We start from the raw sequence: 14,288 nt of genomic DNA, 5'->3' as shown, positions 1-14,288 counted from the left end.
ATTAAAAAATCTAAAGAAGTAGCGATCAAAAGAACATTGTGATGCATGTTTTTGGACGCAAAAAATATTTTCCCGTTGTCGATATATGAGATTTTAAAGCCTACGGGAATTTTAAGAAAAGCGAGTCTCGTTGTTCCAAATTTAGCGAGTTTCGATGGGGACAGACATCTTTCTCACGCTCTGTAGATATGGATGTCCTGCCACATGCAGAGGAGGAAATCGTCTGTGAGAAATTGGTACCTTCAATCTCTCGCCAAGTGTTTAAATTTGCCACTTTTCTTAAAATTTCGGGAGACTTAAATACCTTTTATCTTGATAACGAGGGACGATAACAATAATAATTATTAATTTTATACAGGATTTTAAAAAGCTGAAATTCAAGAAAAAAAAAACTTTTATTTTAAATATAACTTACGTGCTCGTTGATTCCGTTTGTCCGAAAGTCTTATGGTCGGTCGCTTACAGTTACCAGGCGTAGCGTTGTACTAAAATAGTAGCATTGATTTGTAAATTTTCTTCTACTTCAATAATGATCTTTTTATCGTCAATATTATTTTCCACATAATTTTCATTATATACAAAAACTACAATATTTGGAGATTTTTTAAATTTCATACAAACCCAATATTCGTTAGGCAAATTAATATGAACAATTTCATCTATAATAGATTTATACGTGGTTATTTCAGTTTCATCTGCGGAAAGATCAAGTTTTATTTTTTTCAAACAGGGAACATTTTTCTTAACTGCATAATTCCTGATGGACCTTTGCTTTGGTATTTTTTTAGTAAAGTATGTTGGCAGATTTGGGAAAATTGTCGGAATTGCCTCATCTTTCAAAAAAGGTCTTCCTCGAGGAATCAAAACTTCCTCACCATTTATAATATGCTTATAATGCGTTTCAATAAAATTTTTTCGAAATGCAGAGCACAAATTGAGCAATATTTATCAAAAACTTTATCTAACATGGGAATTAACGAGTTCCACTTCTTTAGTTTTTCTTCATCTGCTGGAGCTTTAAAAAGCGAAACTTTTTCTTTGCATGTTTTATATCCACTTTTGCACCCTGGTACGAAACAAGATGAAGCTTTTCTTCTTCTAATATTAAACTTTGATGCCTCCATCAAAAGCTTTAAACGTTGTTTCATGAAATATTCACGAAATAAAGGTAAAAAAGAGAAACGCGGAACTAAATTGTAACAAAATCCCGCGTCTACTAATGTAAACACCGCGAAATTGAACGTACACCTCGACCGCACTGCCCTCTAGCGGTTTTCATACATTTTGTCTTCAAGAATCGAAGGGGAAAAAGCGCCGATCGGCACACTATTCTTTCTAGGCACTATACTCTAGGAATTTCTAAATACCACTGGAAAACTTGGAGGAAGCTTGAGATCAACTCTAGAAAATATGACTTGCAACATTTTTAACATTTACCGCAAATATGGTTGCATGATTTTTTTTATCAATAGACTCCTTGAGTGCAGCACTGGGAGAAAGTTATTTTTTATACTCATATGTCGGATGTAAGATTCGGAAGCTCTCTCCCTATTTTATACTATTATCACAATATTAATCAGAAATCGTTTGTAATTGAAGCCCCCTAAAAAGGCCATTAAGACTGCTTTTTAGGCAAGTTAAGAGAAAAGGGCTAGGTAAGCCAATCTCTGTTTCCAAATTGAAATCCTAAAAGTTTTTTGTAACCTTTCGTGGCATTTGTGGAGAAGCCTGGGAAAAGAGGCTCTCCCCCAGAAAAGTTTCGAAATTATATCCATATAAACGCAAATTTCGACTCTTTTTGTTTTTGTGAGCAATAGGTGTACTTTGTGGACAGTAGTATTTAGAGATCGTTCAAGTGTCTAAAGTTGAAATGATGTAAACGATGGAGCAAAATTTTGGAAATAATATGGTGAAATCCCGTTACAATAAATACCAATACAATTACAGTAAATTAATTTCCTCGAAATGAGTTTTCAGTCCATTTCCATTACACTGAATAAATTACATTACAACGAACAAAATTTGAGAGTCCTTGAAGTTTGTTGCAATGGAATTTCATTGTACAGTGAAACCTCGCTTAATGGACACCCCTTTAAAGCGGACACCTCTCTTTACGGACAGTTTCTTTTTTTCCCGTCCCTTTTCTATGGTTAAGCCATTAAAATGCCCCTCATTAAAGCGGACACTCACTTAACCGGACACGGACACAACATTTCTTGGAAAAAAGCTCTTTCTTCTCTCATTAAAGCGGACACCGACGGACTATTTCAGCAAATCTGACTCTTTCTCCTTGAAAGAAAAAAGAGAGAGATTTATTGAACATCCTAGATTGGGGTTCACTTCCAATACAGGACTTTTTCAATAATTGATACAAAGAGAACCAGAGATAACAATGAGCAACACCTTTCCTCCTTCCACAATAAACCATAAAAGTTATTTGCCCCATTGCGAAAATGCACAACCGGTTCAGAATCTGCCAGGAAAAAATTCACTGAGGTGGGAAACGAATGTAGAACCCATTGTTTGGGGGTAGGGAGTACATTTTAGGCTTCTGGGGACAGCTCGGATTCCCAGAAAGGCAATTGTTGGTTATTGAGTGCGGCTTAAGTGAACAAAACACATGGTACACTGGCCGAACACCTTATCTTTCCCAAGAGTAATTAAACTGTCCGCCATGTGGTCTTCAGAGTTTACAAAAGAGAATTGGTGATTCGTTTATATATTTTTAAGTTTTATTACTGCGGCCTTTGCTGTTCTTCATCGGCGCCTTTTAATGGACGGGGCCGATGGTTGAGAAGTGATGCGTTCTTAATTCCAGTTATTGAGTTTATTTTAAAGGGAAAAAGAAAGCTGAAAATTTATGGATCGGAATAATGGGGTTTCGTTGCCAAAGAAAGGGGAGGTGGAGCAGCTTCCTTGGAAGGATTATTTCATTTTAAGAGTTTTTGGATTAAGTTTTGCGTTTGACCCTGTAGTCGAGTGTGTCATTCGAATCGACGTTGGAAAAAATGCCTCGCAAAGCTTTGACTTTAAAAGAAAAAAATGAGGTGCTCGAATATCACAAAAGTGAAAAATGTGGTGTAAGAAAATTAGCAGAGCATTTTAACGTAGGGAAAACACAAGCGGCAGAAATTGTAAAAAATAGAGAAAAGTTAATTAAAGCTTGGTGCGAGAATGGAAACAGCAAGCAGTACAGAATGTCATCTGAAAAGGGACCTTCATATCAAATTGATAAATGCGTGTTCGAATGGTTTTGCCAAGTGCGAAGCAATCAAGTTCCCGTGTCAGGACCAATGCTGCAAACAAAAGCACTAGAAGCCGCGCAGAGCCTTGGAGTAAAGGATTTTAAAGCCTCGAATGGATGGCTTGAAAGATTTCGCAGGGCTCGTACGCTCCTTACAAACTCCTTATAAGCTCCTGCTTTTTAAGAAAAGAAAACAAGGGCCCTTAAAACTCCGGAATTTTGCTATTATCTCCTTACAAACTCCTTATTTTTTTATTCTACATGACCTTAAAAATGTTTTTCTATCGCCAGTCCGATAGGAGTGATTACGTTGTACCTAATTTTACCAAAATTCCGCTATTTATTCGTCTGCTAATACCGGAAATCCGATTTTTTCGTTAGACAAATTTCTTTCCCACATCCGATTTTTTTAACAAATTTATGACGATTATGTAGATAGTTATTTGTAAAATAACATCTTGTAGATTTGTTAAAGTACCATTCTAAAGTTTTTTTTTTTTTTGCTTCTATAAATTCTTTTATGTACCCCCCCCCCCTTGTATTTGAATTTGATACCGAAGCGGCTCACCTCAAAGAAAATGCAGTAAATGCATATTTTACTATAAATTTAGTATGTTTGTGCATTCAATGTTTTGTATGAAAACAAAAATAAATAATATTAGGGTTGTACATAGTTTTTCTGAAATAAGTTTTAAAAAATACATCTTTAAACAGGAAACTAGTCCTTAAAAAATAAAATGAACTCCTGCGAAACTCCTTAAAAACTCCTTACTTTTGATTTTCAAAGTTGAGTATGAACCCTGTTTCGGAAGAGACATTCTGTTTCTTTTAATGCAATAAGTGGAGAGTCCGCTACTATAAATCCAGAAACGGTAAATGAATGGGTCGAGAAACTGTCATCCATAATTAAAGACTATGATCCCGAAAATATTTTAAATGCCGATGAAACAGGGCTTTTTTACCGTGCATTACCTGAAAAAACCATGTGCTTTAAAGGTGAAAAATGTCATGGTGGCAAAATGTCAAAAGAGCGTTTAACGGTCTTATTATGCTCTAGTATGGATGGTGTTAAAGAGCAGCCCTTAATTATAGGAAAAGTGGCAAAGCCAAGGTGCTTTAAAGGTATGAATCCGCAAAAACTTGGCTTTCAATGGAAAGCGAACAGAAAAGCCTGGATGAACATGGATTTAATGACTGAATGGCTAATGGAACTAAATAAAAAAATGAAACGTCAGAAGCGCAAAGTTCTTCTTTTTCTGGACAATGCGACCTCTCATCCAAATGTGAAACTGAGCAATGTAAATATTGTTTTTTTCCCTCCAAATGTCACATAACGAAACCGAAAGTGAAGGAGAAGACGACGATCCTCAGATAGTAGTGGAAGTATCTTCTGAAGAAACGAAAATTAGAAGCTTACGTGATGCTCAAATATACATAGATCAACTAAGACATTTTTACACCGAAAGAAATGATGAAGTAGGGGTAAAATTAATGCAAGAACTTAAAATTTATCATGAAGATATGATGAGCAAAAACTACTCAAAACAAACTTCAATTACATCTTTTTTCACGAAACTGACATAGGTATGTTTTTGTATTTTCTCTGGGCGTGTTTTATAGTTTATTTCTTGAAAACCTTGAATTGAAGCATATGTAACACTTATTACATTTTGTTACTTTTCTGTAATTACAAGCATATAACTTTTGATCTCAGAATAAGTTTTCTTTTAAGAAGTGTTAACAATTATTTTGTAATAAGTAGGTTATTTAAAAACTCGATTTTTATTTTTTTACGTGTCCCTCGGGAAAGCGGACACCCCTTTAAACCGGACAATATTTATGTCCCCGTAGGTGTCCGTAATAGAGAGGTTTTACTGTAGTTCTGTTTTGAGGAGAGGTATGTAATTTCTCCCCTAATTAAGACTAAATTTCTTTTAAAGAAAAATACATAGGTTAAATTTTATTACACACTCTCATAATATTTTCTTTTTTTTCTTCTTAAAAAAATTCTTACAACCCAAAGTTTTGGGAGGTTCCGTGGCCCACCTCCAGATCTGCCCCTGGTCCGTACAACACTTCCTTATGATACTCATCCCGGTTCTAAGCAAGATCAATAAAAATAAAAAAGATAGCCGGAGAATTAGGAAAGCTAATAAGAAGTTGGGGGTTAGCATTAGCGAAAAAAACACATAGTGGAAAAATTATCCTGTTTTGCCTATACCCCCATATCTGAAATAGCTTAGGGCCCTGTTCATGTCTAAAGCAGGCCCTGATTGCACAGTGTCTTCTGATACTTGAAAAATGTACTGGATTTTTTTTCTCACATAATAAAACTTTTATTGAAATACTGGAAAAATATAAACTTGAATGGAATATGCCCCGTTGATTTGAACTGAGGGGTGAGAAAAAAAAGAAAAAGTCGATAATAACACCGATCTGCATTTCCCCCTCTTTCTAAATAGATATTTTTAGCTAATAATTAATTATACAGAGTTGTCCAGAACTGGGCATACTCCCTTCCCCTTTATTTTCAGCAATATGTTGGTTATTAGATAAAAATGGAACAAGTTTAAAAGCACAAAAAGGATAAAAAGTTTTTAAAAACTTTTTATCCTTTTTGTGCTTTTAAACTTGTTCCATTTTTATCTAATTTATACCTTGCACAAAGCTATCGCTTTTCAATGTTGGTTATAGTTGAATGTTATACACATTTACCTTGCAGTCTCAAGAGTCAAACATTGGTATGAACATCATCCATGTTGCAACACAGCTGAATTCTGTTCCATGTTTTCACAGATGTTGTGTGGAGATCGATCAACCACCTCGGAGAAAGTTTTCCCACTGCTCATAGCAAATGTATGTTCTTATCACCTCAGCATTGTTTCTTTTCTCGGTGGATTAATACCTAAACGGTATGTAATTTTCGGTTCAACTTTCAAATGGTGTCACCTGTGTGACGTCTTTCATAAAGCCAAACAGCAATAACCCATCTGCGTTCAATGATATATGGATTTTGATCACACATGATTGATTATAACTCCAACTTAATGGTCATTAAGGTTACGAAACAGAGAAAAATGAGTGGAATATGGCAAGCAATGTTGCCAACATAAACCACACACACACACAAATAAAACGATATTTCTTCACTGTCAAAAAAAAAAAAGTGATTTTCCCAAAATAATATGAGTGGGTTCGCCAACTTCCGCAGTACTCCGTATTATAACAAATACATCCCAGAGCTAAACAATGAAAACTAGAAAATATTTTTGTTGTCTATAAGACAGTTCAAGCTGAATTTCTAAATTCAATTGCTTTCACACTGATTGTGTAGTTTAGATTGGCAAAAATAAAATGTAGAGAATTATTTAAATCAAGATTCTCAAAAATGAAATAACTACCACAGTTTACATCTGAAATTGCTGTCTATATTTTTCATTTAATGTTTTAAAAAGAAATTTAAAAAATTTTGGGTGGACCAGAGAGGTGGGAAGATCATTCCTTAAATATTTACCAAGCCTGCAGTTTTTAACATTTAAAAATGTAACAAACAATGATTTGCTTAAGAAACCACACATTCTTGATTTTTTAGGGCAAAAATTTTTACTTCTTACACATTTTGAAATTAAATATACTGCCGTGCTAAGCACAGATGTGGTATCTGCAGTAAAGCTCAAAATGAGAAATTGATGATTAAAGTTTTACAACTCGTTTCTTTGATTTATGACTTAATTAAATGCTCAACTTGCGGCAGCTTCATAAATAACTTATCTAAAAACTGTAAGAGAGTATTTTTGTAAAAATCTTAATTTAAAATTAATAAATGTAGTTACGACAAAGTTTCTTTTCAAAACCTTTCCATATATTAAGCTATTTGCACTGTAAGTGACAATTACTAGGCATTTTTAGGGGTATCTGCACAGATACGATAAAAGTAGCTTAGAAAAATGTGCTCAATGTATCATTAAATAATACTGAAAACGTCTACTTTCTTTGGACTTAGCTGTTTCGCTTTATTTGGTAATACAAATCTAACAGAATCTATCTTCTGAAAGATACCATTTTCAAAACTCCGGACAGTTAAAACTGTAATCCATAACAATTTTCTATTTTTTATATTCAAAGAATGTGTTTTTTTTAATAATGTTTTATTTTCTAGATTCATTTTTACTGAGCATGAAGATAATTTTAGCAGCAGACGATACTTAAATAAAAATATTACTGGTCGTAGAATGAAATGCGTTTTTTTTGCATGAAAGAATTAGTGAATATTTTACATGCATTTCATCTTTAGAATTCGCATTTTAAATAACCATTTAAATAGAAAAAGCTGAATATTTACTTTAACAATTATGCAAAGTTGTATTAGTTTTTATTATCAACCTGTATCAACTATTCAACGGTAAACTAATTTTAATATTCTGTGTTACAATAAACTGCTACATTATTAAATTTGCCGCTTTACTAAGGTATAAAAGTCGTATCTACAACTTACTAAGGAAAAAAGTGGTAACTGCACAGATACCACAAAAAAGGCTTAGTATTTGTCACTTACGTTCAAATTGCCTTAGCAAATTAAGCAAATTTGCAGTTACGACTTTTTTCTTAAAGCTTTTTTTAATATTTCGCGTTTACAAATCGCCAAAAAACTTGAGATTTAGGTAAATTACTAACGACCACCTGGTGACAATAACTCAATTTTGATAATGTGTGCAGATACCACATCTGTGCTTAGCACGGCAGTATAGATCTCTCACGTGTGGGACAAAATAGCTTTTTGGTAGAATGACTCTCATATCAGGTCTTATGTTCCTTTTGCACTGCTCTGCGAATGTGTGCTATTTTGGACTGTCTAAAGAAGACATTTAGTGTGAAAGGATGACTTTATTAATCAATGAATGTATGACAATGGGGTCGTTTTCAAAATTTTAAAAGTATTTTTTTCTGAAAGAGCATGCTTAAAACATAGGATCTGACCATGTTTTAAATAATTTGTTTAAGTTTAATATTAAAAAAAAATACTTAAATTGATGCGCTTTTATTGTTTAACGCTTCTGCGGATGACATCACAAATGATGATGAATTCAGTGTTGCCATTCACAGAGCAAAATTACTTACGTGTATGGGCAACAATATGGTTGATAGCAAGAGTAGAGCGCAATTTTAATTTGCTTCTTGATTATCAAAACGTGGTAGAAAAATGCGCCAAAGAGCATCATTTGTGACGTCATCAAGACTATGCCTTGTATGGAAAATCAGACATTTTAAAAAATTAATTAAAAATAACTGTTGAGAAAATGAAAGTATTTTCTGGGTCCATGTTTTTTTTTTTTTGCTTATTCTATCAATTTCAGTGACAAAAGTACTACTTGTGACTGAAGGAAACAACCCCATTCATGAATCATATGCTGTATAAAACATTTTGAGAGTTCGAAACATTATAAAACATTTATATACAAGGTAAAAACAATGTGATTGACTCAGTGGATGACAGGATTCAGAGGCTCTGCTTTGATGTTGGTCAAATCTAGTCTTGCATCCAGTTCATCATCTACTTCTCCAACTACAGCACTATGGAAAGGGAATTGAATTAAAAATTCAACATTTTTATGCAAATATGCTCATAGAGCTAACAAATTTTATGTCTCAGGGGTGCAATGACTGTGCTACAAAAAACAGTTGCTATAAAAACAGTTGATTTAATCAGAAATGCCACTATCTCTGAAATATTCACTTTGCCTGCACCAATTGCCTACACTTTGTCTGCAGGTCTTTTCCTGTATTGTGCTATAAGACAATTTTTACTGTGCAATTGTTGCTTCTTCACCATTAACTTGTTATTATTTCACTAAAAGGTTTGCATAACGATTAAAAGAATAAACAAAAGTCTATATATTTTTTAAGTGTCTTCAAACAAAAAAGCAGATATGAAAAATGTTTAATATTTAACTATTTCTCAAACACTAAGCAGATATTTTTATCTTCTCTAATTCCATTATTCTAAAGAGATCAAAAATAAATACTCTTCCCCCTTTTGTTATAATATTATTGGAGGGGGGGGGGGATCGAAGCCGTATACCTCTCTCCTTGACGTCATTAAAAATAGCCTATACTTGTGTTTTAGAACTTCAATTCGGAAAATTTTGCAGTACAAATTCCACCAAGGAAGGGGCGAGTGAACCATCGCAACTCCCTTGTATCCATCATTGCAGCTGCCTCATTTAATCATGAAATCTCAAAACATTTAATAGGCTGTAAAGTCTAAACCATTTGAGAATCACCATAAATATTTCTTTACACTTTCATAAATACACAAAAAAAAGTAATAAATACACAAAAAAAGTAACCATGTCAAGTTTCAATAAATTCGAGACTGTGGGTGCTAAGGCACATTTTTTGATTGACTTTTGCATTTTTTCTAAAATAAATTAAAGAAATAAAAATATTATTGAAATGATGAATAAAATAAGCAGATATAATTTAGCATATAGTAAAAAACCACCCAACATTAAAAATAATTGAAATGCTCACAGGATGCAAAATGATTGAAATCTCAAACGAGTCATGCAACTTTGGGTGCAGCACGTGTTTGATGTCGTTGGCATAATTCCAAACGTTTTCGGCAGATATTGCGGAGGATGAAGATTCGAGGGGCAAAAATGAAAAGAATAAGAACTTGGGAGACTGAAAATCGTATTATTATCTTCTCGTTTAATTCGTATCTTAAAAAATCGTATTTTTTCCGATTTTTGAGAAAAATAAGGCCTGAAAGAGGCAAAAAAAAAAAAAAAAAAAAAAAAAAAAAAAGAGGAAAGATTTTAAAAGCCAACAGAAAAAGATGAAAAAATCTCAACCCTGTTTTTTTTTTTGTAAAAAAATATATTTTTACAGAAAAAACACCGATGTAGATGAATTTAGAATGCAAAACTGCAATTAAATCCAAAATTTCATCCAAATCCCAGGGCTGCCACTGAGTTAGGGTCCTAAAAATAGTCCTTTTAGTAGCTTCAAAAATGAAAAATAGTCTGCAAAAAAGTCGCCAAAAGAGGAAAATAGTATCTAAAATAGTATTCCATTATTTTTTAAATAGTATTGTAACGGATCCGGTGCGACTTCCACTTTCTTGAAAGGACAACACAGTTCTTGATACAAACACAGGAGCTTTATTTACACTATGTACAGGAGAAATCGTTAACAACTGCTAAATGAATCATCAGCAATTAAGCAAATATCACTCAACACTGTAAACTCAACGGTTACACACGTATTTACTTCCAAATACGAAAACAACACAGCGAAATGCCTCGCAATAAACAGAGCTATTACACTCTCAGTACGAATTCTCAATCTAAACTAAACTTTTTATCACGCGGGACGCTTTTATAAACATCGAAAAGTTTCCACAACATTCGAAATTCTTCTCGAAATGCGTAGACCGTTATCTTATTTCATTCACAAATTTTATCAATGAAAAAAAAGAAATAGGGGGGATCGTATACTTCAGCCGAATGTATAGGGGTTGTATATTCATTACGGGAAACTATTTACAGGTTACGTTACTACAATAATTACTATTTACAGAATTTGTAGCAGTATTAATACTAAATCATGCACGGCATATACTTTGATGAATAGACTACCTCAGCTTCATGGTTATCACAGTTTGCGAGAACGAGAGAGAGAGAACAGAATGCAGGGGTGCCCAACTAGGAGAAGTCATGGCGCCAACTGCGCCATTGAACTTTTTATGGGGGTTGGGGTGTTTTGAGTATTTTTCTCATTTTTAAGGGGAAGCTCTTGCTTTGGGAGGGGGGTCTTCACAATATTTAGGGGGGGGTGCACCCTTGCTCTTAGGTAGTGGTGGGCACCCCTGCAGAATGTAACATAGCGCTCGCTCCTGTTTTTGCTTTTGATTTTTAGGATCTGAATTCACTTATTCAGATTTCATTCAATTTTCTATTGAGATCCCTTCATCCAATTCCATAAGAGATTGAGCACGGTGTTTTAAAGCCTTTTCCATTAAGTATCCCATGTAATGATGGATACAGTAAAGAAGAGCTCTGGCTGCTCAGAGAGGTTTCACTGTTATAAATAGTGATGTGCTGGATCGTTAAAAAAGCAGATCCGAGGATACGGATCCGGATCATTAGTGTCGAGATCCGCGGATACGGATCTCGAATTTTTTTTTAACCCAATTCAACTATCCAAGTGTAAAATTTGTTACGGAAGGTATACCCGTCAGAATAATGGCAGTTTCTTCAAAAAATGTCAACTGCGGCAGAAATACAATCAAGACTATGATTTACTCTAAAGAAATCTCCGTTAAAATTAAGGGAGAGTTCGAAGGAATGGGTCAGCGCTGCACTAATGCTTAGATGGAATGTGAAAAATTATTTTTAGCTTACTCCGTAGATGTAGGATAAAGGAGCAAGAGTGTAAAACTAATACTGGGCAGGCTAGAAATAATTTTTCCCATTTTATTTCAGTATAAATACAGCGCTGACCCATTCCACTGAACTTCTCCGACCGACGAAATACAGAGCCGGGAAAACCTTTACAAACAGTAAATAGAGAATTTAGTCTCACTTTTTTTAAAGGATGCCGAGAAAAACAAAAATGAAGAATAACAGAAACCCCGAATCAATAACAAAAACTAATATTAAATTAAAAATTAAAAAAAACATGTCCCAGAGAGCCGAGCTCATATTAAGATGAATTTCGCGGGTCAGAACACACATTTGTTAACAAATATGAACTGACAGCAGGTAAAAATTTTATATCATTGAGCTTTTTCTCCTTTTATTCAAATATCTAAAAATGCTTAGAATAGAAATGATCCGTTTAAGATCCGTCAAAAAAATAACGGATACGGATACAGATCTTTATTTTCCCTCGGATATCCGGAACATCACTAGTTATAAACGGGATCACCTAGACAAGCGGAGTTCTTTCGGGTCACACACACGAAACAAATGGTGTTGCTGACATGGTTTCATACCAATCGTATTTTGATGATAAGAATGAAAGTTGTGCATATATGGGTCATTCTCACAGAAAAGGTACAAATAGGCCAAAAAAATTCTTTTAACAAAACTAAGTAAAAAAATAATAAAAATTGCATAAATGTTTTTGTTTGTTTATAAATTATGTCCTTATAGTAGTGGTTAAGTTTTCTATTCTAATTTTAAAAATATTTCAAATATTTTAAATCCCACCTCGTCCACGGAGGGGATACAATAGTCAGCGGAGGATATTTTTTATGTAAGAAAGTGTCAATTAAGGTTGTTATGAAAGTAAACATGCGTTTAAAAGCTATATGAACTATTATGTGACTCTTACTTAACATTAAACAAATTAAAATGTGGAGGCTTTTGAAATAAAGACTCAGGACCTTGCTCTTTATGAATATCCTATTTTATTGAAAAAAAAAAAACATTATAGCATTTGTAACAAAATCAATAAAGTGCAACCTAATTTAGTTGGAAAAGAAAATATCGAAAGTATGTTCTTAATTTCAGTGATGAGTAAAAAACAAACTTAATAAATCAAAAGATATTTTCAAAAGATATTTTTTTTTTAATTAAAAAAAATAATTCATTTTCTTTTTTTGAACAACTTGCCAAAGGTCGATTTAACAAGCTTCGCAGGCCGCTTCTGGCCCGCAGGTTATAGGTTGTGCATCCCTGCTGTACAACAACATAATCATTGATCTTTGGCTTGCTTCTTATCCTTTCTCGATAAATTTTAAATACAAGTCTTTTTTAAATACAAGTTCATGAATTTTCATTGTTCCTGGAAACGGTGAAATATGCTTTGGAATTTGTTTATCTACATCACTTATAAAACTTTCTTCAACATTTTTTATTATTACATTCTTACAGTTTTTTTGAAGTACCGAAGCTAAAGTTTCACAGTCTGGGATATCTGTTTTTCTGGGCAACTAAATTGTCAGCTGTTCTTTTTATTGCTGCTTCAACTCCATCTGGAGCACCTTTTCCGTGAGAGCTTTCACTATAGTGCCAGTGAATTTCCTCCACAATAAACTGAGAGGATAAATATCCACCTATTAACTGAAACATTGTTTTGTTTTTGTACTGAGCACTGGGACCATCACTGAGAATTTTTTTTTTTTTTAATCAGGTATAAGAGACTTTAAATTATCTTTGAGTGAAAGCAAATGAGCAGTAACAGCTGATGCATCATGCCTATTACATGGACTGGTTGTTCCATATGAAATAGGACTTTCTTTAATATCTTTATGACAATATACAACACAAGTATTCATAGTTACCTGTGGCTTTGAACCACCAAAGTGGGCTGATTGAATTTCTCTGTGAAACTTACATATATGTAATTTTCGGAAAAATCATATGCATTAGGATTTCATTCCTTTTCAAATTTGTTTTTATAACTGAAATCATTTGATATTGGTGTACAATGTTAAATGTATGATTAAAAAATTTGATGATATCAGAAAAAAATAATTTCACTAATTTTTTTTTTTGTACTCTCAATATTCACTTTCATGGTTCTATGGCAAATTTTTGTTTCAAATACAAATACAAATGTGACGACCAGCAACAGGCACTGGGCCCAGCTAGGCTGGTCCTAGTCAATTAATTAGTCCCCAATGAAGATCAATGGCCCTCTTAAAGCTATCCACTCCCTTGCTCATTACCGCCTCTTCCGGTAAGCTATTCCAAGTGCCCACGACCCTGCTAAAGTAGTAGTTTTTCCTGATTTCCAAGTTAGCCTGAGATTTAAATAGCTTAAAACAATGACCCCTTGTCCTGCTTTCCCCGCAAAAATTTAATCCATTTACATCTTTCTTTTTGATAAATTTAAATAACTGAATCATGTCCCCTCTGACTCTCCTTTGCTCCAGGCTATACATGTTAAGCCTATTAAGTCTGGTATCATAATCTAAATCTGAGAGTCCCCTTACTAATTTAGTTACCCTTCTTTGAACCCTTTCCAATACAAAAATATCTTTCTTCAGATAAGGCGACCAAAACTGAACAGCATACTCCAAATGAGGTCTTAC

General features: G+C 33.7%; 1 protein-coding gene across 1 annotated transcript in view; it reads right to left on the bottom strand.

The window, feature by feature from the left end:
- Positions 1–8,118: 8,118 nt before the first annotated feature.
- Positions 8,119–14,288, bottom strand: part of LOC129221180 (U6 snRNA-associated Sm-like protein LSm8) — a 28,729-nt gene continuing 22,559 nt past the window's right edge. The window contains exon 4 of the mRNA XM_054855636.1: positions 8,119–8,815. Coding sequence (XP_054711611.1) covers positions 8,725–8,815 — 91 coding nt within the window. The 3' untranslated portion in view covers positions 8,119–8,724. The remainder of the gene's footprint in view (positions 8,816–14,288) is intronic.

This window comes from Uloborus diversus, chromosome 1, assembly GCF_026930045.1.
Source record: "Uloborus diversus isolate 005 chromosome 1, Udiv.v.3.1, whole genome shotgun sequence".
NCBI classification, from domain to species: Eukaryota; Metazoa; Arthropoda; class Arachnida; order Araneae; family Uloboridae; genus Uloborus; species Uloborus diversus.
The sequence above is the reverse complement of the archived record's forward strand: the minus strand, read 5'-3'. Positions and strand labels throughout refer to the sequence as shown.